At 48.5% G+C, this 24906-nt stretch overlaps 1 protein-coding gene across 2 annotated transcripts in view; it reads right to left on the bottom strand.

Moving 5' to 3' along the window:
* Positions 1-24906, bottom strand: part of CENPF (centromere protein F) — a 96873-nt gene that overhangs the window by 41082 nt on the left and 30885 nt on the right. For both annotated transcript variants that reach the window (XM_088481052.1, XM_088481053.1), the window contains exons 8-11: positions 12199-12324; positions 11875-12003; positions 10001-10123; positions 6842-6977 (exon numbers count right to left, since the gene is read on the bottom strand). In XM_088481052.1, coding sequence (XP_088337178.1) covers positions 6842-6977; positions 10001-10123; positions 11875-12003; positions 12199-12324 — 514 coding nt within the window. The remainder of the gene's footprint in view (positions 1-6841; positions 6978-10000; positions 10124-11874; positions 12004-12198; positions 12325-24906) is intronic.

The following is a 24906-nucleotide window of genomic DNA, read 5'->3' as shown; positions in this document are numbered from 1 at the left end:
CCCATTATTGTAGGTTGATAAATTAGAGAGAAAACGATCAAACTACAACAATGCATCTTGCTTACACTGCTTATTGGTATAGATTTAGTTATTTTTCAATACAAATTCAGTTATAGTAACTTCAGGGGGAAAAAAAGACAGGGATAATACGGAGAAAAAGACTAAAGTAATAAATGTAGGTTACAGAAAGACTAATAAAGTTAATTAGAATCATGTGCTTTTTATATGCATTGGCTACAAATAACGGGGCAATACTTTTATTCAATAAACAAAAATTAATTAATTAGAATCCCATCAAATTGCTAAAAACTAGCAAGTTGCTAATCTGCCTTAATGACCAGTGATGTCACTAGCTCCTAGAGTAGGGGGGGTAATAAGCGGCCCCCCAGCTGTTGTAGAACTACACATCCCAGCCTGCCCTGCCATAGTTGTGCTATTTGGCCATGCTAAATATGTTGCAAGGTATGCTGGGATTTGTAGTTCAACAACAGCTGGAGGGCATCTTATTGCCCACCCCTATCCCACAGAATAAATGGTTTGTGTTCACCCGGACACATGCCCGTCTCCATGGCATTTAGGCAGCAGTCACACTATAATAACGAAGTCACCAGCAATATATACATGTTCCCCGGGCACTCACCATTATCTCACCTTAAGTACATATATGAAAACGTCATAAGATTAGAAAAATCAGGATTTTGGTACTTACCGATAAATCCCTTTCTCCGATTCCACAGGGGACACTGGAGTTCAAGACAGTGGGGTATAGACGGTGGTAGAGTAGAGCCTGGCACTTTAAATAATTTAGAAGTGTGACTGGCTCCTCCCCCTCTATGCCCCATCAGCCCCAGTTTAAGAACTGAGCCCGAGAGGAGACGGAGGACAATAGGAAAATGAGAAGGAGAGGACCACAGAACGGAACAATACCGACTGAAGGAGAACAGAGGAACTCACTGCAGGGAACACATGCAGTCACACAACCATATAACGAACCAAACAACACAGCAGGTACGCAGCGCTGGGCGGGCGTCCAGTGTCCCCTGTGGAATCGGAGAAAGGGATTTATCGGTAAGTACCAAAATCCTGATTTCTCCTTCATCCACTAGGGGACACTGGAGTTCAAGACAGTGGGGACGTCCCAAAGCCAACCTCCCGGGTGGGAAGCGCGGAGAACTCGCCGACCCTTTGGCAAACCCGAAAACCAGGAGCGCCAAGAACTGTAGGCCCAATGGAAAGGCAAGAGCTGAGAATCAAGAGTCGCAGAGGAGACAATCACAACTCCCTGCTAAACAGCGGAAGAATTCCACAACTTACGGCGTAATTCGAACGTAATAACGGCTAATGTAAGCTCAGCTGAAAACAGACCCAGGCCAAACTAGAGTCGAACATAGGAAGCTGTATAATTCGCAGACAGCAGCAACCCAGCACTGCTGGACAGAATTCATATAGATATACGTATATAATACCAATCTACAGATACAGAGCTGATCCTGTCCACAGACTCCTAATAAGGAGTATACAACGAGGCAAAAGTCAAGACCGAACAATCGCCGAGGCCCAAGTACTACCAGGTTGACAACCAGCGGAAGGGGTTAAACCATAGAAGTTCTCAACAATGGAGATCCCGCTGGGTATGATGCAGAGGCGGCTGTGAAAGAATTGAAACCACAATTCCTTTCAGAGGGTCAGACCGCAGTACAACCACTCTGAAACAGAGGGATCAAACAGCAACTGAAACCCTGCAGCTATAATTCCCCATAGCAGACTACTGGCAGTGTGTCACTACCGCTTGGGGCGGGTCTCAAACTCGTGTATTGGGCGCCCCATACGGGGACTTTACGGCACACCCCCTGTGCCGGCCTAAAAAGAAAACCATAGCAACAACCCCAAACAACAGACATGTCCATCATGATGGAAGTGCGTAGTCAGTACAAACTGCTGGTCCGAACATAGTATGAAAACAACTCGGATACCCTGGCAGTTAAAGAGCACGGATGCAACAGCCACCCAAGGAGAGCTACCAATATAGGGAAGCATCCCGTACAACAAGGCAGGACAACCATAAAGGTACACATCAGGAACCTGTCAGTGTGATGAAAATATCCACAGATACTGAACAGGAATCAGGCTCCCAGCGCTGTCACACTTTAATGTAAAGATGTGCCGTAGCCCATAGATGCGCTACAGTCCTTTATCACCCCAACAGAGTCTAGTAGAAGAAAGTGATAATTAAATATGGAATGCTTCACGAATTTGCGTGTCATCCTTGTGTTTCAATTTTTAGTATATGTGCTGCAGAAGCGAGCACTCTCAATGTTGGAACTATGCACCCACACACCAGGAAAGCTCTAAAGTGTAGTAGAGCCAACTGATTACGAGAACGGATGGCTGCTAGGACGGCAGCTAGGGTGCGGAAGGGAGACTTGTAATGTCAGGTTGCATGAAATTGGAGCATCTGCCGAGGCATTAGTGAGGTACCGCTTACCTGTGAGCAACCAGAAGCCCTCTAGACGAGATGTAGGTCACTAACCTTTTCCATCTCACAGCAACCCGTCACGTCAGGTATAGAGAGTAGTTCAGTGGGCTAAGAACCAATGCTCTACAGCACAGACTTCAGTCTGGCGATGTTGTCTGGGAAAACACTGTAGAAAACTAGCAAATTGTTAGGAGACAAGAAGGTTGTACAACAGGACTCTATACCTGAGCATGTAACAGTAGGGATGAGTAGACATCTAGAGTTTATACATATACTCCAAATACAGTCTGCTAGTGTATCAGTACATTATCACTTATAATGGTGAAGTGCGTATTAGTTAACAGGCGGATTTAAGTAAGACCTTGAATAGGTCAAGATACACACAGAATATTAAATATTTGATGATGGATCCCCACCAGTGACCCTTGAAAGTTATAGTGTTCACAACGAGAGGGATTCAAAAGTGAACACCAGGGCCAAGGATTTACCTGATACTCACCAATCTAATCAAGCCAGGCCTGACCCTGCCTTTTCGGCGGGTGGCCGTAGGCCTTCAGGGACAGGAGCAGTAACTGCAGTCTGTTGTCATTTAAACAATTAGGTCCTGAGGATGGAATAGAACCTGCATTCTCTATGTACTGATAGGAAGAGAACCTAGGGACACTTATAGCCTCATTTTATTGAGATAATATTGAGTACTGGAACCTATACTGAGAAGGTACCTGTACATAGACATTGCATTAGGCTATAGTGATACCCCCAGTTAGGGTTAAAACAGGTTTTCCCATTATTAGGAAATATTCATACAAGGAATGTGAATATATATTATACATATACACACGCACACCTGGACAAACATAGTTGCATGAGAAGGCAATCTGTTAGTACCAACCAAGGAAGCTTACCTGTCAAGACTCCTGCCCAGGAGATTAGCATATATACAGCATATCTGATGCATTCTTAGAATGCCACAAGTTTGCTCCATTATATACATGTGTGGACATCATATATGGATATCGCCTACAGTTTCTGGTAATCCCAGGCGGCTTCCCATCCATGGACTTATAGGTAAACCTAATGATTGTGGAAGTATAGACACACCTATACAATTCCCAACACGTTTTATTAATATACATATACATAGATATATATATATATATATACATATATACACATACACACATTACACATACCTACACATACACAGGTACCCATGTAAAGCGGAGTTATTGTACCAAACAACCGCATCAGGAGAGTCCAGCCTCCAATCGCAGGATGCTTCTTTTAAAATATGTAGGTATGAGACAAGACGGATAACAGATCCTCCTCTGCCCTTACGGTAAGGATAAGAAGCGATACATACATTCATACATATATATATATATATATACACATATATACATATACCAAATACTAACCAGGCCTGACCCTGCTTAGCTTCCAAGATCAGACGAGATCGGGCGTGTTCAGGGTGGTGTGGCCGTAGGGACCACATACCCACACATATTTAACATGAGCAACAGTAAGAGCCAAGAACTGAGCAAAGACCTTGGTTGAGCCCAGGACAAAATTCATATGCATAAAATACAGATATCTACATACATGTGGCTTACCTCCACGCAGGGAGACTGCTCATGTGTCGCGTGTGGCCGTCAATCTGCTACGGCGTATGGGCCTGGATATTTGAACAGCGTGATGACCCAGATTGGTTTCGATCCTGGGACCCTTCTGTCACTGGAGTACCCGCCTTTTCGAGTGAGCCATTTGAGCTCCAGTTGAACCCGCTTTTTTAAAGTGGGAATCAAGGAGACGACCTTAGTGCAATGAAAATTCCTGCAGTATACTTGATGTATATAGGCCCATCTGACACAGACATAGATCAATCGGCAGATCATGCGGAGGGTAAGTGACATGGACACATCCTCTGTATTAGGCTGCGGCATGTTCCTCCCTGAGCTAGTGTCAGGGGCCCGTACACTCACTCTATAATAGTGGCGGCGGGTCCCATGATATGTAGAGGTGTTGCTCTTCAATATGAGTACTGATTAATACTTAATCAAACAGTGCAGCCATTTTGATAGACAATTTTAAAATAGACATAACTATCCTCTACACAGTAACATCACAATGACGTAGGGCAGCAGTTAGGAGAGTTGTGGCTGACTGTTTTGCGGTGCTCTCCCCTCTACAAGATCATTGTGGAATCTGACCACCATATAGGAACTACCGAGATGAGTCAAGTTCAATATGGACCTTGTCGCTGCGTAACTCAGTAAGCAGGAAGACTGCTACACTGCGCTCAGTATGCATCAGCATAATCTATCTCAGCATTTACCAAACTAGGTTCTATCTAGATACTGCAGCTGCCCAGATATTCCAAGTACTGACCAGGCCTATTAAGGGTGGTGTAGTAACAGTTTCTTACCCAGCACAGCGTATTCTAAGCGGAGTTATCCTAGCATGCGCAACCACATGAAGGTGGAGTGCACTCTCTATAACTGAACTTCCCGCGGTGCAGTCACTCCAGGGGCTCAGACCTCTCGCTGCTCTAGCAGGCACAGTCCACACTGCATTCACCCTGCACTAAACTGCGTTTACGCAGGTAATATACTGTACCCAATGCTGCCCTTAAGAGGAAGCTGGATATAAAACTCTCCTTACTGGGAGATCTCATGAAGTGCGCAGCCCAAGGGGAGACTGTGTAGAATTAAGCGGCGCACTTCCGGGCGCAGCAATGGACTAAGCCCCGCCCCTACATCGCCGAGAACGGAGCCCCCCGGCTAAAGCTGTTGACTCTTAGGGTCCTTACCTTTGGCTGCTCTGTAAGGAGCCGCAACCAGGGCCGCACCCAATGCCTCCTACAGCGAGCCCAACTTCGGCAGCCCGCCTAACCGGAAGCCAGCACCTCCTTGAGAACGCCGCTGCTTAGGAGCTCTCCACTGGAACCGGAGATCGCTATATAGCAGCAGCGCTGTTTTACAGTGAAGCGCACAGAAGAGGGAGAGCCCGCCTACAGATGGGGCCGCTAGAATGCGAGACGCGCCCTAATAAGCTCCGCCCCCGCTCACTCCGGTATACTGACCGGGATTGTCTCTTTAGTTCGGGGAGAAGGTAGTGCGGCAGGCGCGGGGGGTGGGGGTTGCAGCAACAGACCGCCTCTATTGCAGAGAGAGTTGTCTCACTGTAAACGACAGCCGCAGCAAGGCACCGCGCTGTCACAGATGCAGGATAGCGGTGTCCCTGCATGGAGAGTGCAGGGATGTTATTACAGTCCTTCTCTGAGGGAGATTTTGACTGGGAAGCGCGACTTTATGCGCGGTGGCTCCGCCCCCTTGTTAACCGGCATAAGGAATATTTTCTATGCCGGGCATAGAACCGGGGACCTTCTAAAATAAGGACCCAGGTTGGTAGTTTGCTGAGCTCAGTAGTTCAGCTATATGGGGGCGGAGGGGCCGCAGATCTAGTCCCCCGCTAGTCAGGGGAAGAGATTATACTTACCACTGCTGGCATCAGGGCTGCGGCTAGGCATTCGGAAGCACGGACACAGCCTCTATATTAAGCTGTGGCGTGTCCTCCCTGAGCTACTGCCAGGGTGCCTGGGACTCCGACACGCACTCTTTTTTAGTGGTGGCGGGTCTCCTGATGCCTCCATGTAGCAGGCTGACAGACGCAGTTCTCTGTCAGCCTGTCCTCAATGCTTTGTGAAAGCTATAAAATAAAATAAAGTGAAAATAAAGATAAAAATACTAAGTGTGGGCTGGAGCTCAGCCCTATGTGACCGGCTCTCTCGGGCACATTCTAAAAACTGGGGCTGATGGGGCATAGAGGGGGAGGAGCCAGTCACACTTCTAAATTATTTAAAGTGCCAGGCTCTACTCTACCACCGTCTATACCCCACTGTCTTGAACTCCAGTGTCCCCTAGTGGATGAAGGAGAAAGAAATAGAATTAAAATATTCCACAACGCACGGGTTAGTAACTTGTTCCAAGCACGATATAAAATCCCTGCACCGTATAATTGCTATTCTGTCACAGACACAAAGAAACAGATTTTGGGATTAGATACAATTTATGTTTAGGTTACTTTTCTGACAACAGATTTTACAGTAGACGGCAAAGCCCGGGGGCAGCGCTGTAATCACCCCCCCATATTGATAAATGTATACTAGTAATATAACAGTCACTAAGTCCACGAAATTAGAGTTGAAATCATTTGGATGCGTTTTGTAGCGTTGTTAATTAGCATAATACAGACATTTAATAAGCAGAATATGAAGCGTTTCCATTCCAGTGCAATCACTCCAAAGCCCAGACAGCTGTAATATTGTGTATTACATATATAGAGCTGCTGGGGGGAACCACTTACATTTCACTTCATCCATAAACAGTTGGTTCTGCCGTAATGTCTGCTCGGCTCTGATAAATTCCTCTTCTAGTTTCAAAGTTTCTTTAGCCTTCTGGTCGAGCTGACTTCTAAACGCATTTTGCTGAGATTTGGCCTCCTAATATCAACAACACAAAGAAGCCAGTTATAGTGCAGGTAACATTGGGGGAATCAAAGAAAGTCATGTTTAAATCAGTTTTCTCTTTGAAAATAAATAATGGACAAGCCCACCGCTGTCATCATCATTTTTTCTTTACAACTTCCTCCTGAGTTGACAGCATGGTTTACATACAGCCCACAGCACGGTGCATCCTACAGCCCACAGCACGGTGCATCCCACAGCCCTCAGCACGGTGCATCCCACAGCCCTCAGCACGGTGCATCCCACAGCCCTCAGCACGGTGCATCCCACAGCCCTCAGCACGGTGCATCCCACAGCCCTCAGCACGGTGCATCCCACAGCCCTCAGCACGGTGCATCCCACAGCCCTCAGCACGGTGCATCCCACAGCCCTCAGCACGGTGCATCCCACAGCCCTCAGCACGGTGCATCCCACAGCCCTCAGCACGGTGCATCCCACAGCCCTCAGCACGGTGCATCCCACAGCCCTCAGCACGGTGCATCCCACAGCCCTCAGCACGGTGCATCCCACAGCCCTCAGCACGGTGCATCCCACAGCACGGTGCTTCCCACAGCACGGTGCTTCCCGCAGCCCTCAGCACGGTGCATCCCGCAGCCCTCAGCACGGTGCATCCCGCAGCCCTCAGCAACGTGCATCCCGCAGCCCTCAGCAACGTGCATCCCGCAGCCCTCAGCAACGTGCATCCCGCAGCCCTCAGCAACGTGCATCCCGCAGCCCTCAGCAACGTGCATCCCGCAGCCCTCAGCAACGTGCATCCCGCAGCCCTCAGCAACGTGCATCCCACAGCCCTCAGCAACGTGCATCCCACAGCCCTCAGCAACGTGCATCCCACAGCCCTCAGCAACGTGCATCCCACAGCCCTCAGCAACGTGCATCCCACAGCCCTCAGCAACGTGCATCCCACAGCCCTCAGCAACGTGCATCCCACAGCCCTCAGCAACGTGCATCCCACAGCCCTCAGCAACGTGCATCCCACAGCCCTCAGCAACGTGCATCCCACAGCCCTCAGCAACGTGCATCCCACAGCCCTCAGCAACGTGCATCCCACAGCCCTCAGCAACGTGCATCCCACAGCCCTCAGCAACGTGCATCCCACAGCCCTCAGCAACGTGCATCCCACAGCCCTCAGCAACGTGCATCCCACAGCCCTCAGCAACGTGCATCCCACAGCCCTCAGCAACGTGCATCCCACAGCCCTCAGCAACGTGCATCCCACAGCCCTCAGCAACGTGCATCCCACAGCCCTCAGCAACGTGCATCCCACAGCCCTCAGCAACGTGCATCCCACAGCCCTCAGCAACGTGCATCCCACAGCCCTCAGCAACGTGCATCCCACAGCCCTCAGCAACGTGCATCCCACAGCCCTCAGCAACGTGCATCCCACAGCCCTCAGCAACGTGCATCCCACAGCCCTCAGCAACGTGCATCCCACAGCCCTCAGCAACGTGCATCCCACAGCCCTCAGCAACGTGCATCCCACAGCCCTCAGCAACGTGCATCCCACAGCCCTCAGCAACGTGCATCCCACAGCCCTCAGCAACGTGCATCCCACAGCCCTCAGCAACGTGCATCCCACAGCCCTCAGCAACGTACAACCCACAGCCCTCAGCACGGTGCATCTAACAGTCCCTGAAGTTCACATGATGGCGCAGTCAGCAGACATGACGCTCACCCAAACATACAGAGAAGACATCACCCTGTCCAAGCAGGTAAACCTACTGCGGCAGTGGTTCCCAACCTTAGGGCCTGATTCAGAGCCGGACGCTCTGACAGAGCGCTCGCTCTGAATCAGGGACGGCCTTCTGTTTTTTTAGAGCGGCCTCCTGGCCGCTCGCATAGCTGTGGGTGACTGCCCACAGCTATAGCGAGCGGCCAGGAAGATGATCGAGATGGTCAAGACCATCGCGACCATCGGGCTTGGGACGTGACCCTTGTGGTAGGGTCTCTTTGCCACAAGCCATAGAGTGCTGTCGGCTCTAACAGAGCCGAAAGCACTCCCACTGACATCACTCATGAGGTCAGTGGGGCCGCCCCCAAGCGGTAGGCGTTTCCATGGGAACGCCTCCGTCTGGGCAGCCACGCCTCCGGCCCACCCACCAAAAGGGGCGTGCTGTCACTCAACATAGACAGCACGCCCGCTTTGGTACGAGACCCGGAGCAACGTATTGCCCGTCGCTATCCGGGTCTCGAGCATGCGCACTGGGCCACCATGGACCCGCTTGCGAGCGCATAGCGCTCGAGAGCGGGTCTGAATCAGGCCCTTAGTCCTAAGGCACTTCAGCAGTCCAGGTTTTAAAGGATCTCCATGACTGCACACAGATGGTTTAATCAAAATGAACGGGGTACTAATTCAGTAAGTCACTTGTACAGAAACATGGATTTCCTTAAAATGTGGACTGTTATGGTGCCATGAGAACTGAATTTGGGAACCTCTGTACTGTGGGATCATTCTATGGACATACTTAATAATGAAGAAATAGAGCAAAGTCTGATATAATATATTTGGTGCTAGAATACCATATTTGCCGAAACCCACAGCAACCAGACTTTGCAAAGATTGAACCTAACAAAAGTAATTTTAAAGAAAAAATAATAAATTGTACTATACAGACCTTGCCAGGGGACAAAGATTTAGAAATCATACAGCTTCTCATACATACATAGCGGGCCAGCCACTAGTATGAAAGGGGTAAAACCCGGCTCCGACCCGTGCTCAGTGTCCTGGGTTTGAGCCGGGTGTTTGGTGGAAAAGGGGTATTCATCTCCTCCGTCTCCCAAACATCGCTCCACAATATTTTTACCCCATCGGGTTCATTTTTATTTTATTTTTATTTACTTTGGTCAGATTAATGCCATGGATTGTGTCTCCCAGATCGGACAAAAGAGAAAAAGAAAATAATCTCTGAGCATCACTTACATAAACTGCTGACCGTTATTTTACAGGTTACATAAGATAACGCTTCCAAATGTAAAACTCGCAGACGTTAGAAATTCTTTACCTCCAGGCTCCTCCTGAAATCACTTCCGTGACCCTCGCTTACAAGCAGAGCCTGTTCTGTCCTGAGAAGTTTCTGCTTCAGCTCCTCTACTTCACTCTCCAAAATTCTCTTCCCGTGCGTCACCTGCAGAACAACAAAAAGTTCACTTAACAAGAACAGTCACATAAACATTACACAGAGAAGCGCCACCAAAGACAAAATATCAATGTACGTAGTAAGCAGGGCACTTAGCATAGCTCAGGCACTGGTTCTGTGCATCTAATCTCCCCTCTCAGCTCCTGGGGTTCCACCATCACCTCTGGAACTATGGCAAAGGACTGCGGGCGCAGCGGGGTAGAGTCGGAAACACTGTACCACCCAGGGTTTACTGACACCACCAATTACTGACTGTCAGAAAGGACTGGTGATGCTGGACATTCTATGAAACATGCAGCCTATCAGACGGCCGGGAACCAAAGGTGAAATCACTGCTTCATAGCGAGATGAAGTACCTGGTCTGGCCATATAGTACTACATTAGCGTTATGGGACAATGGGCTTTACTTCCGAAACGGCGGCTTTTGTAAGTGCTTTACATTAAGTGTAACGCACGACGAGCTTTACACTTACAGTTCGTGCAGCTTTAAATTTTCACCTCAAACCCGCTGGTTCGTAAATAGGGCCCAATGACAGCACACAGGGCACAGCAGGGTCACTTTCCAACGGCAGTTACTATCCATCCTGTGTAACATCTATATGTTCCCCCTAAACACATATATGGTGATCAGCTGCCTTTACTGTGCCCGGCCTGAGGCAATCTCTTTGCAATTAGGAGTTTTTGACAAGGCTTAAAATAGTTTTCATTGAACGGAACCAGATCAGATGTAATTATTCACTGGATGATGCGCTCAGGGAGAACCGGAGGCCGCGAATCTTACCTGAAAACGTAGTTACTTTCAGAACTAAGGGCCTTATTCAATTAGACGCGAAAAGCCGAAATCTGCGGAAAAGTATCGCGGATCGGGGTTTTACGTGTGGCAGAAACTTACCTCCGTATTTTATTCCAGCCGGGTGTCAATGCAATGTAATTGGCGAAAAAGATTCGCCTCTGAATAGCAGGAAAAGAGAAGGGAAACATTTTTATTTTGGGGTGCAAACATGGGGAGACGACTCAGAACCCTTGGGACAGACCCCCAAAGGACAACTGCGTCAAAAAATTCCTGGAAAAAACTTAACACCCCAAAAAAGTAATTTAATTTTGGGGGGAAAAAAGCTCAAAGTGGGGGGACAACTTGAAAAACTAGCGAAACAGGGTTCTGGGGGTGCTCTAAGAAGGGGCCAAGTGTTTTTGGGATTGCAGGTGCATGTATGACGGAGGAATTTCACTTTTATTAAAACTTCACTTTAGAGACATTAAGACATGCTAGCACCCATTTTCATGTACCCCAAATGTGCCAGGGGTACTTATTTTCACCAAAATTACTACTTAATGCCGTTCTTCACCACTTGTGCAAAGGCGCTAATAAGACGCTATTGAAACAACTTACGTTCCCCAAATAACTATTAGGGCTATTCAGGCACAAGTAGACTGATCCCCAATGTTACTGCATCTTTTTTCGGGGGTACAGGCAGATATCCCCATTTCTGACAGCACTTTCCGCCTGTTCCGTCTTCACGGGTTGCCGTTTTCACGTGGTCTGGAATTGACTAGGGCGAAAAAGCGGGGGCGCGCACGATAAGTTTCCGCATCCAAAACACGTGATGCAGGCGGAAAATCAGGCAACCAAAACTTTATCGCGGACGGAAAACTAATTGAATACGGGCCTAAGACGTCCTCTGTGACAAAAGCCAGTGATAATACAAAAGCGCAATGTAAACGTATGGTAAGGGTCTTACACGATCAAGTTCCGCCTGGATTGCGTTAAACTCGTTCTTAGCTTGCTGGGACTCCTGGTTCAGTTTCGTCTTCACCTGATTCAGCTGCTGCTCCATGTTCTTGAAGGAATTCTGCTGTCGTAAGAGCTCCTAAGTACACAACACGCGTTAGAGAGCAGGACGCACATCACACGTACAATAACATGCTACATAAACCGCTGGTGATATTATACATTCAACCACCCTGAGCAAGTATCTGCTATTGGGCAACACCACAGCTGCAATATGCTGCCATTCCAGAGCACGGCCTATGGGAGGAATAGTACATATAGTAAGTTATATCACCTGCTGATTTTCCTTCTCTCGCTCCTTTAGTTTATGCTCCACAGCCAGACGAGCGCTCTCTGCATTTTGTCTTTGGCAGCTCAACTCCTCCGAAACCTTCTTCAATTTCTGTTCGGCCTGCGCACACTGAAATACATCATTCACAGTACGGTTAGTATACAGCGCCGCACCCTTGTGCTGTAACCGGAGAAAGTCCTCTGGGGAAAACACCAGACATACAGTATGTACTATTACTAGCCATTAATACCAGACATACAGTATGTACTATTACTAGCCATTAATACCAGACATACAGTATATACTATTACTAGCCATTAATACCAGACATACAGTATGTACTATTACTAGCCATTAATACCAGACATACAGTATATACTATTACTAGCCATTAATACCAGACATACAGTATGTACTATTACTAGCCATTAATACCAGACATACAGTATATACTATTACTAGCCATTAATACCAGACATACAGTATGTACTATTACTAGCCATTAATACCAGACATACAGTATATACTATTACTAGCCATTAATACCAGACATACAGTATATACTATTACTAGCCATTAATACCAGACATACAGTATATACTATTACTAGCCATTAATACCAGACATACAGTATGTACTATTACTAGCCATTAATACCAGACATACAGTATATACTATTACTAGCCATTAATACCAGACATACAGTATATACTATTACTAGCCATTAATACCAGACATACAGTATGTACTATTACTAGCCATTAATACCAGACATACAGTATATACTATTACTAGCCATTAATACCAGACATACAGTATATACTATTACTAGCCATTAATACCAGACATACAGTATATACTATTAATAGCCATTAATACCAGACATACAGTATATACTATTACTAGCCATTAATACCAGACATACAGTATGTACTATTACTAGCCATTAATACCAGACAGTATGTACTATTACTAGCCATTAATACCAGACATACACTATGTACTATTACTAGCCATTAATACCAGACATACACTATGTACTATTACTAGCCATTAATACCATACAGTATGTACTATTCCTAGCAATTAATACCAGACATACAGTATGTACTATTACTAGCCATTAATACCAGACATACACTATGTACTATTACTAGCCATTAACACCAGACATACAGTATATACTATTACTAGCCATTAATACCAGACATACACTATGTACTATTACTAGCCATTAACACCAGACACACACTATGTACTATTACTAGCCATTAACACCAGACACACAGTATATACTATTACTAGCCATTAACACCAGACATACACTATGTACTATTACTAGCCATTAATACCAGACATACACTATGTACTATTACTAGACATTAATACCAGACATACAGTATATACTATTACTAGCCATTAATACCAGACATACAGTATGTACTATTACTAGCCATTAATACCAGACATACAGTATATACTATTACTAGCCATTAATACCAGACATACACTATGTACTATTACTAGCCATTAACACCAGACATACAGTATATACTATTACTAGCCATTAATACCAGACATACAGTATATACTATTACTACCCATTAACACCAGAAATACAGTATATACTATTACTAGCCATTAATACCAGACATACAGTATATACTATTACTAGCCATTAACACCAGAAATACAGTATGTACTATTACTAGCCATTAATACCAGACATACAGTATATACTATTACTAGCCATTAATACCAGACAGTATGTACTATTACTAGCCATTACTACCAGACATAACAAGAGATATGGTAAGAACTTACCTTTGTTATCTCTGTTTCTACGAAGTCCATAGGGTCCACAGGGTGACCTTGGGGTATAGCTGGATCCTGGATCCTCGGGCACCACGGAGTTAAAGCTTTCAGCTGCTCCCAGGATGCACTTGGGTCCAACCTCCCCTATACCCCGCCCCCGAGCCACAGGCACCTCAGTTGGTAAGCAGCCCAGGCCGGAGGAGGAGACGAAACAGAGAGAAGGAAGACTGGAACACACAAGAACCATACTCACAGAAATGGGAGACGGAAAACCGGTGACCAGTCACAGAGCCCATATGAAGCCAGGTGCGTCAGGGCGGGTGCCCTGTGGACCCTATGGACTTCGTAGAAACAGAGATAACAAAGGTAAGTTCTTACCATATCTCTTGTTTTCTACTTCAGGGTCCATAGGGGTCCACAGGGTGACCTTGGGGATGTCCCAAAGCAGTCCAACTAAGGGCGGGGACGCTCCTGTGCTGATAGGAGAACCCGGCGCCCAAAGGATGCATCCTGAGAGGCAAAGGTGTCAAACGCATAGAACCTCAAAAAGGTCTGAATGGAAGACCAGGTGGCCGCCTTACAGAGCTGAACAGCAGAGGCGCCACGGCTAGCAGCCCAAGAAGGGCCCACGGACCCAGTGGAATGAGCCTTAACAGAGGCTGGGTAAACCCTCCTGCATATAAGCCTCAATAATAACAGAACGAAGCCAACGGGCTAGAGTCTGTTTGTTGGCAGGCCAACCCCTCTTGTGAAAACCAAAGAGGATAAACAAAGAATCCGACTTCCTCACAGAACTAGTCCGGTCCACATAAACCTGGAGTGCCCTTACGTCGTCTAAGGAAGTCTCCCCAGCCGAAAGATCAGGTGACTGAAAGGCTGGTACAACAATTTCCTGATTAATGTGGAACCTGGAAACCACCTTAGGCAGGAAATCAGGACGAGTGCGAAGCACCGCTCTGTCCTGATGAAAAATCAGAAAAGGGGGACGACAAGAAAGCGCCCCCAAATCTGAAACCCTCCTGGCAGAAGCAATTGCCAAGAGGAAAACAGTTTTAAAAGTTAGCCACTTGAGCTCCACTGACTCCAAGGGCTCAAAAGGAGGACCCTGTAAGGCCCTAAGAACCACCGCCAAATCCCACGGGGCCACAGGTGGCACAAAGGGAGGCTGGATTCTCAAAACACCCTGGAAAAAGGTGTGTACGTATAGCAGCGATCCTGCGCTGGAACCACACCGACAGACCAGACACGTGTACCTTCAGTGAAGAAAGACGTAATCCTAAGTCCAAACCGGACTGAAGGAAAGCCAGAATACGCGAAACTCGGAACACCTGGGGATCATAGTTTCTGGCCTCGCACCACTGAAAGTAAGTGTGCCACACTCTGTGATAGATCCTCGCGGAAGCAGGCTTGCGCGCCCTCAGCATGGTGGTATTAACGGAGCTAGAAAAGCCCCGAGACCTCAGGACGGCTGTCTCAAGAGCCACGCCGTCAAAGATAGTCGACCCAGATCCGGGTGAAGACAGGGCCCCTGAGACAACAGGTCCCGCCGTTGAGGTAGGAGGTACGGAGCGTCGATGGACAGGCTCCGCAGATCGGAGTAGCACGGCCTTCTGGGCCACGCTGGGGCCACCAGGATCAGTGTGCCTCCGTCCTGTTTGAACTTGCGCAGGACCCGAGGCAGCAGAGATATCGGAGGGAACAAGTAAGCCAGTTGAAACAGCCATTTCACCGACAGCGCGTCTATCAGACTTGCGCCTGCGTCCCTTGTCCTTGACCCGTACACAGGCAGCTTGTGATTGTAACGGGACGCCATCAGGTCCAGCTCTGGCAGCCCCCACTTGTCCACGAGTAGTTGGAATACCTCTGGATGAAGCGACCATTCCACGGGATGCACATCGTAACGGCTGAGGAAGTCTGCCTCCCAATTGAGGACTCCTGGGATGAAAACTGCCGAGAGAGCTGGAAGATAGCGCTCCGCCCAAGCCAGGACGCGGGACACCTCCGACATCGCAGCTCGACTGCGAGTCCCTCCCTGGTGATTGATGTACGCCACCGTGGTGGCGTTGTCTGACTGCACCTGAACGGCCCTTCCGTGAAGAGCGGTGCCGGACGACTGCAGGGCTCTGTATACTGCCCGCAGTTCCAGGATGTTGATGGGAAGAATCGCTTCCTCCGCCGACCAACGACCCTGAAGTGACAAGGAGCCTGTCACCGCCCCCCAACCCCGGAGACTGGCATCTGTCGTGAGCAGAACCCATTCCGGGATCCAAAAGGGGCGCCCCTCCAGGAGATGCGCTGTCTGCAGCCACCAGGCTAGGGACAGACGCACCTCCGAGGACAACACCAGCATCTGAGAGCGGATCCTGTGTGGCAATCCGTTCCATTCTGAAAGAATCAGCCCCTGCAGGGGCCTGGAATGGAACTGGGCAAACTCCACCATGTCGAATGCCGACACCATGGACCCCAAAACTCTCATCGCTGAGTGCACCGACACTCTGCCACTGCTCAGACAACTGTGAATCCGCAGCTGTAAGGAGGAGACCTTCTCTGGAGTCAGAAAAGTCCGTTGCTGACGAGAGTCCAGCAGGGCCCCCAAATGAACCATCCGTTGTGATGGGATGAGGGAGGATTTCTTCCAGTTGATCAACCAGCCGTGCGCCTGTAGACAAGCGACCGTCAGGTGGAGATGCTGGATCAGTACCTCCGGGGAGCTTGCCAGCAAGAGGAGGTTGTCTAGATACGGTAGCAACCGTATCCCCTGGCTCCGAAGGTGAGCCGCCATGACCGCCATCACCTTGGTAAATACCCTTGGTGCCGTGGAGAGACCAAAGGGTAGAGCCCTGAATTGGTAGTGGTTGTGGAGAATAGCAAACCGCAGAAACCGTTGGTGCGATGTTGCTATAGGCACATGGAAGTAGGCGTCCTGGATATCCAGGGAGATCATATAATCCCCCGGTTCCATCGCCAGTATGATGGAACGCAAAGTTTCCATCCTGAATTTGGGAACCCTGAGAAACCTGTTCAGGGACTTCAAATTGAGGATGGGGCGATGAGAGCCATTGGGTTTCTGCACCAGAAACAGCGTAGAGTAATACCCCATCCCACGTTGAGACTGTGGTACGGGTATAATGACCCCCGCCGTCAGCAAGGCCTCTATGGCTTCCTGAACCTGCAAGGCCTTGGTTTTGTCCTGAGAAGGACTTGTGCAAAAAAATTGGCAAGGCGGCCTGTGCCGAAAAGACAGGGCGTACCCCTGGGAGACCACTTCTCGCACCCAGGCATCTGTGGTGGTATTGTGCCAGCACTGGGCGAATTGAAGAAGTCGGCCTCCCACTCTGGGGTCCCCCAGAGGGAGGCCCGTCCCATCACGCAGAAGGCTTATCTTCTGGCTTGGAAGAAGGGCGCCTAGCACTCCAGGCTTGCTTCTTTGGCTTTGAGGCGGTCTTGGGTGCGGACTGCCTCGGGAAGGACTGACCCTTTTCCGTAGGATCCTTCAGCGAGGATATAGACGGCAATGGCAAAGTAGCACTCCTGATGAGGCGTGTTACATGGGAATCGACTGCAGGCGGAGTTTCCCATTTCTTACAATGCGCTTCCGGGAATGGATAATTGGACGCCAAGCGTTTCTGTGGCAGGAAACGCTTACTGGGCGTCTGCCAGGCCACCGCCATGTGATCAGTCAACTGATCAGACAAGGGGAACGCTGTAGAAGTAACCTTAGCTTTTTTAAAACTAGGATACCTTGACTTGGGAGCGGGTGCCTCATCCTCAATCAGAAGAATAGCCCGCACCGCCTTAACCAGAGCCCGCACATTGATGGAAGACTTAGTGTCTACCTCCTGGACTGAGGCATCTGAGGCTGAGTCATCCTGTACCTCACCATCATCCGAGAACCCCTCAGAATCCGAAAGATGCGCAGCCTGTGCCATGACTGAGCGTTTAGACGCCCTGGAGGGCACGTCACTGCGCAACATCGACTGAAAAGCCGAAGATGCTGCCGCCAAATCTTGGACAGTGTGGGAAAGCGCATCCACCCAGGGTGGAGGAGCTGTCACAGGAGCCTGAAACGGCACCACAGCCGGCTGTGCCACAGGGGTGGACTGAATATACATTGGCAACCCCGCATAGGGACCAACAGGCTGAGACCCCGGGGGAGTCTGCAATAATTGTGGGACACCCGGGGAATGGGGGATGGCAGGCTGGGGCAACGCCCTAGTAGGGGCGGCAGTCGGGACCGACAGACGGTCCGCGATGGACACCAGCACCTGGGAAAACATCGCCCATGGTGGCTCCTGCGAAATGGGAGGTTTAGACGTACCAGGGACCGCCTGGCACCGTCCGCACAGGCCGTCCTGTGACAAATCCTCCCTATTCACTCCTGCAGAACAGCGCCTGCAGGAGAACAATGCTGGAGCCCCGGAGTGCTCAATCTCCTCCTCAGACATGACTTAGGAAGAAAACGTGCGCACTCACCAGTGTGCTGAACAACAGCCCACAATATGGCACCGTGTAGCACACAACTGTATGTCACATACAGTTGTGTGCTACACGGTGACCTCACAAATACGTGATCTATATAGGTGAGGTCAGTAGAAACACCCTTCCCCCGCACACCTGCAGGGCTTGTAGGAGAAGGAAAGGGATAGGTACAGGCTGACAGTAAGTAGAAAAAAGACACAGACAGGCAGCACTAGCAAAAGTCACATACCATGCAGGAAGATATACTCACTGCACCTTTCCACTACAATCAACCTCCCAGATTCAGTGTCTGGGAGGGCTATAGCGCTGTGTACACTGTCCTTCTGCAGGGGAAAGGTACACAGGGGGACCGGTCCGCGTGCTCCCTGAGAGTATCCACGCTGCCACAGAGAAAATGGCCGCTGGAGACCTCAGAGGAGGAGTGGCCCGAGTAGCTGCAGCTCAGCGACGCCAGACTCCGAGCTGAAAGGCGCGCTGAGCTGAGGGGAGGAGCCGCTAGACAGGGAAGGCTTCCTCCCCTGGCTAGCATATTAACCACCGGGTTGCCGGCATCCCGCTTGCCAAGATATTAACCCTGGTGGTCTAGTGGTCTGGCGGGGTATGCCTCCGCTGGAGGGGGAACCCGCCGCCACCGCTAGCGCCCCCGGTCTGTCCCCTAGACCGGGGGCATGGGACTGCATTTGAAAGGAACCCGCGCACCGCCGCTAATCAGCGGTGCGCGGCTTACCTGATCTCCCCGGCGTCTTCCGGCAGCAGTCCCGGTGGAAACCAGAGTCCGGCTAGTACAGACTCTGGCTTCCCCCGCCGCGATCCCCAGTTCAGTGCTGGCGTCGCGGCGCCAGCAGGGAGAAGGAGCGGCAGCGTGGGCGTCTGTACAGACAGCCCAGCGCTGCTGCTCTAGAGAAAAAATAAATAAATTTAACTAAGTTAAATAAAAAATTAAAAGCTTTAGGGGGCTGCTCCTGCAGCCCACCCCGCAGGGTGACCCGACTCCGGCCGGGCACCATCTAAAACTGAGGTGCCTGTGGCTCGGGGGCGGGGTATAGGGGAGGTTGGACCCAAGTGCATCCTGGGAGCAGCTGAAAGCTTTAACTCCGTGGTGCCCGAAGATCCAGGATCCAGCTATACCCCAAGGTCACCCTGTGGACCCCTATGGACCCTGAAGTAGAAACAGTATACACTATTACTAGCCATTAATACCAGACATACACTATGTACTATTACTAGCCATTAATACCAGACATACACTATATACTATTACTAGCCATTAACACCAGACATACAGTATATACTATTACTAGCCATTAATACCAGACATACAGTATATACTATTACTAGCCATTAATACCAGACATACAGTATGTACTATTACTAGCCATTAATACCAGACATACAGTATGTACTATTACTAGCCATTAATACCAGACATACAGTATATACTATTACTAGCCATTAATACCAGACATACAGTATATACTATTACTAGCCATTAATACCAGACATACAGTATATACTATTACTAGCCATTAATACCAGACATACAGTATATACTATTACTAGCCATTAATACCAGACATACACTATGTACTATTACTAGCCATTAATACCAGACATACACTATGTACTATTACTAGCCATTAATACCAGACATACAGTATATACTATTACTAGCCATTAATACCAGACATACAGTATATACTATTACTAGCCATTAATACCAGACATACACTATGTACTATTACTAGCCATTAATACCAGACATACAGTATGTACTATTCCTAGCCATTAATACCAGACATACACTATGTACTATTACTAGCCATTAATACCAGACATACACTATGTACTATTACTAGCCATTAACACCAGACATACAGTATATACTATTACTAGCCATTAACACCAGACATACAGTATATACTATTACTAGCCATTAATACCAGACATACAGTATATACTATTACTAGCCATTAATACCAGACATACAGTATGTACTATTACTAGCCATTAATACCAGACAGTATATACTATTACTAGCCATTAATACCAGACATACAGTATATACTATTACTAGCCATTAACACCAGACATACACTATGTACTATTACTAGCCATTAACACCAGACATACACTATGTACTATTCCTAGCCATTAATACCAGACATACAGTATATACTATTACTAGCCATTAATACCAGACATACAGTATATACTATTACTAGCCATTAATACCAGACATACAGTATATACTATTACTAGCCATTAATACCAGACATACAGTATATACTATTACTAGCCATTAATACCAGACATACACTATGTACTATTACTAGCCATTAATACCAGACATACAGTATATACTATTACTAGCCATTAATACCAGACACACAGTATATACTATTACTAGCCATTAACACCAGACATACACTATGTACTATTACTAGCCATTAATACCAGACACACAGTATGTACTATTCCTAGCCATTAATACCAGACATACACTATGTACTATTACTAGCCATTAATACCAGACAGTATGTACTATTACTAGCCATTAATACCAGACATACAGTATATACTATTACTAGCCATTAACACCAGACATACACTATGTACTATTACTAGCCATTAATACCAGACAGTATGTACTATTACTAGCCATTAATACCAGACATACAGTATATACTATTACTAGCCATTAACACCAGACATACACTATGTACTATTACTAGCCATTAATACCAGACATACAGTATGTACTATTACTAGCCATTAATACCAGACATACAGTATATACTATTACTAGCCATTAATACCAGACATACAGTATATACTATTACTAGCCATTAATACCAGACATACAGTATGTACTATTACTAGCCATTAATACCAGACATACAGTATATACTATTACTAGCCATTAATACCAGACATACACTATGTACTATTACTAGCCATTAATACCAGACATACAGTATATACTATTACTAGCCATTAATACCAGACATACAGTATGTACTATTACTAGCCATTAACACCAGACATACAGTATATACTCTTACTAGCCATTAATACCAGACATACACTATGTACTATTACTAGCCATTAATACCAGACATACAGTATATACTATTACTAGCCATTAATACCAGACATACAGTATATACTATTACAAGCCATTAACACCAGACATACAGTATATACTCTTACTAGCCATTAATACCAGACATACAGTATATACTATTACTAGCCATTAATACCAGACATACAGTATATACTATTACTAGCCATTAATACCAGGCATACAGTATGTACTATTACTAGCCATTAATACCAGACATACAGTATGTACTATTACTAGCCATTAATACCAGACATACATTATAACAAGAGATATGGTAAGAACTTACCTTTGTTATCTCTGTTTCTACGAAGTCCATAGGGTCCACAGGGTTGACCTTGGGGTTGACCTTGGGGTTATAGCTGGAACAGGATCCATGGGCACCACACAGTTAAGCTTTTAGCTCCCAGGATGCACTTGGGTCCTCCTCTATACCCCGCCCCCGAGCCACAGGCACCTCAGTTGGTAAGCAGCCTAGGCCGGAGGAGAATATGGAACAGAGAGAAGGAAGACTGGAACACACAAGAAACCATACTCACAGCAATAGGAGACGGAAAACCGGTGACCAGCCACACAGCCCATTTGAAGCCAGGTGCGTCAGGGCGGGCGCCCTGTGGACCCTATGGACTTCGTAGAAACAGAGATAACAAAGGTAAGTTCTTACCATATCTCTTGTTTTCTACTTCAGGGTCCATAGGGGGTCCACAGGGTTGACCTTGGGGATGTCCCAAAGCAGTACAACTAAGGGCGGGGACGCTCCTGTGCTGAAAGGAGTACCCGGCGCCCAAAGGATGCATCCTGAGAGGCAAAGGTGTCAAACGCATAGAACCTCAAAAACGTTTGAATTGAAGACCAAGTGGCCGCCTTACACAGCTGAACAGCAGAAGCGCCACGTCTAGCAGCCCAAGAGGGACCCACAGAACGAGTGGAATGAGCCTTAACAGAGGCTGGCACAGGTAAGCCCTCCTGTGCATAAGACTCACAAATAACGGAACGAAGCCAACGGGCTAACGTTTGTTTGTTGGCAGGCCAACCCCTCTTGTGAAAACCAAAGAGGATAAACAAGGAATCAGACTTCCTAACCGAAGCCTGGATCCTGAGAACACCTTGGAAAAAGGTGTGAACGTCTGGTAGTATTGCAATCCGCCGTTGAAACCACACGGACAAGGCGGACACATGAACCTTCAGAGATGCAAGGCGTAAGCCGAGATCCAATCCTGACTGAAGAAATTCCAAGATCCTAGAAACTCGGAACACCTGAGGATCATAAAGTCTGGACTCACACCACTGAAAGTAAGTGTGCCACACTCTGTGATAAATCCGTGCTGAAGCAGGCTTGCGTGCCCTGAGCATCGTACCAATTACCGAACTGGAGAAGCCCCGAGACCTCAAGACGGCTGTCTCAAGAGCCACGCCGTCAAAGACAGCCGACCCAGATCCGGGTAAAGGCAGGGCCCCTGAGACAACAGGTCCCGACGTTGAGGAAGAAGGTACGGAGCGTCGATGGAGAGGCTCCTCAGATCGGAGTACCAAGGACGTCTGGGCCACGCCGGAGCTACCAGCACGAGCATGCCGCCGTCCTGCTTGAATTTCCGCAGAACCCGAGGAAGCAGGGATATCGGAGGAAACAGATACGCCAGGTGAAACGTCCATGTCACCGACAGCGCGTCCACCAGACTTGCACCTGCGTCTCTTGTCCTTGACCCGTAAACGGGCAACTTGTGATTGTGACGGGAGGCCATCAAGTCCAGCTCCGGCAGTCCCCACCTGTCCACGAGTAGCTGAAACACCTCTGGGTGAAGCGACCATTCCCCGGGATGCACGTCGTGACGGCTGAGGAAGTCCGCCTCCCAATTGAGGACTCCGGGGATGAAGACCGCTGAGATCGCTGGAATGTGACCCTCCGCCCAAGACAGGATACGAGACACCTCCGACATCGCTGCCTGACTGCGAGTTCCGCCTTGGTGATTGATATACGCCACCGTGGTGGCGTTGTCGGACTGCACCTGTACCGCCCTTCCGTGAAGAGCGGGGCCGGACGACTGCAGGGCCTTGTATACTGCCCGCAGTTCCAGGATGTTGATGGGGAGAAGTGCTTCTTCCGCTGACCAACGACCCTGAAGCGACAAAGAGCCGGTCACTGCCCCCCAACCCCGGAGACTGGCATCCGTCGTGAGCAGGACCCAGTCCGGGATCCAAAATGGGAGCCCCTCGACCAGATGAGCTGTCTGAAGCCACCAAGCCAAAGATAGCCGAACGTCCGGAGACAACACCAGCACCTGAGAGCGGATCCGGTGAGGTAACCCGTTCCATTCTGATAGAATCAGCCCCTGCAGGGGCCGGGAATGGAACTGGGCAAATTCCACCATGTCGAATGTCGACACCATGGACCCCAGAACTCTCATAGCCGAATGGACCGACAGGCGGCAACAGCTCAGGCAACTGCGTATCCGCAGCTGTAGTGAGGCGACCTTCTCCGGAGTCAGGAAGATCCTTTGCTGACGCGAATCCAGCAGGGCTCCCAAATGAACCATCCGCTGTGATGGAATCAGAGAGGACTTTTTCCAATTTATCAACCACCCGTGCGCTTGCAGGCAAGCGATCGTCAGGTGGAGATGTTGAAGCAGTACCTCCGGGGAGCTCGCCAGCAACAGGAGGTCGTCCAGGTACGGCAGCAGCCGTACATTCTGGTTCCGAAGATGTGCGGCCATGACCGCCATAATCTTCGTGAACACGCTCGGTGCCGTGGAGAGACCAAAGGGTAGCGCCTGGAACTGATAGTGGTGTTGAAGGATAGCGAACCTCAGATACCGCTGGTGTGAAGATGCTATCGGAACATGGAGGTAGGCGTCCTGGATGTCCAGGGACACCATGTAATCCCCCGGTTCCATCGCCAGAATGATGGAACATAACGTTTCCATCCTGAACTTGGGAACTCTGAGGAATTTGTTCAGAGACTTCAAGTTGAGGATAGGGCGATGAGAACCATTGGGTTTCTGCACCAGAAACAGAGACGAATAATACCCCGTCCCTCGTTGTGATAGAGGAACGGGAACAATGACCCCTGCTTTCAGCAAGGACTCTATAGCCTCCTGAACCTGTAACGCCTTGGTCTTGTTCTGAGAAGGACTTGTGCAGAAAAACTGGTGGGGTGGTCTGTGCCGAAAAGACAGGGCGTACCCCTGGGAGACCACTTCTCGAACCCAGGCATCCGTGGTGGTATTGTGCCAGCACTGGGCAAATTGAAGAAGTCGGCCTCCCACTCTGAGGTCCCCCAGAGGGAGGCCCGTCCCATC

The sequence above is a fragment of the Taudactylus pleione genome, unplaced genomic scaffold, assembly GCF_031769625.1.
Source record: "Taudactylus pleione unplaced genomic scaffold, aTauple2 ptg000261l, whole genome shotgun sequence".
Taxonomy (NCBI): Eukaryota; Metazoa; Chordata; class Amphibia; order Anura; family Myobatrachidae; genus Taudactylus; species Taudactylus pleione.
The sequence above is the reverse complement of the archived record's forward strand: the minus strand, read 5'-3'. Positions and strand labels throughout refer to the sequence as shown.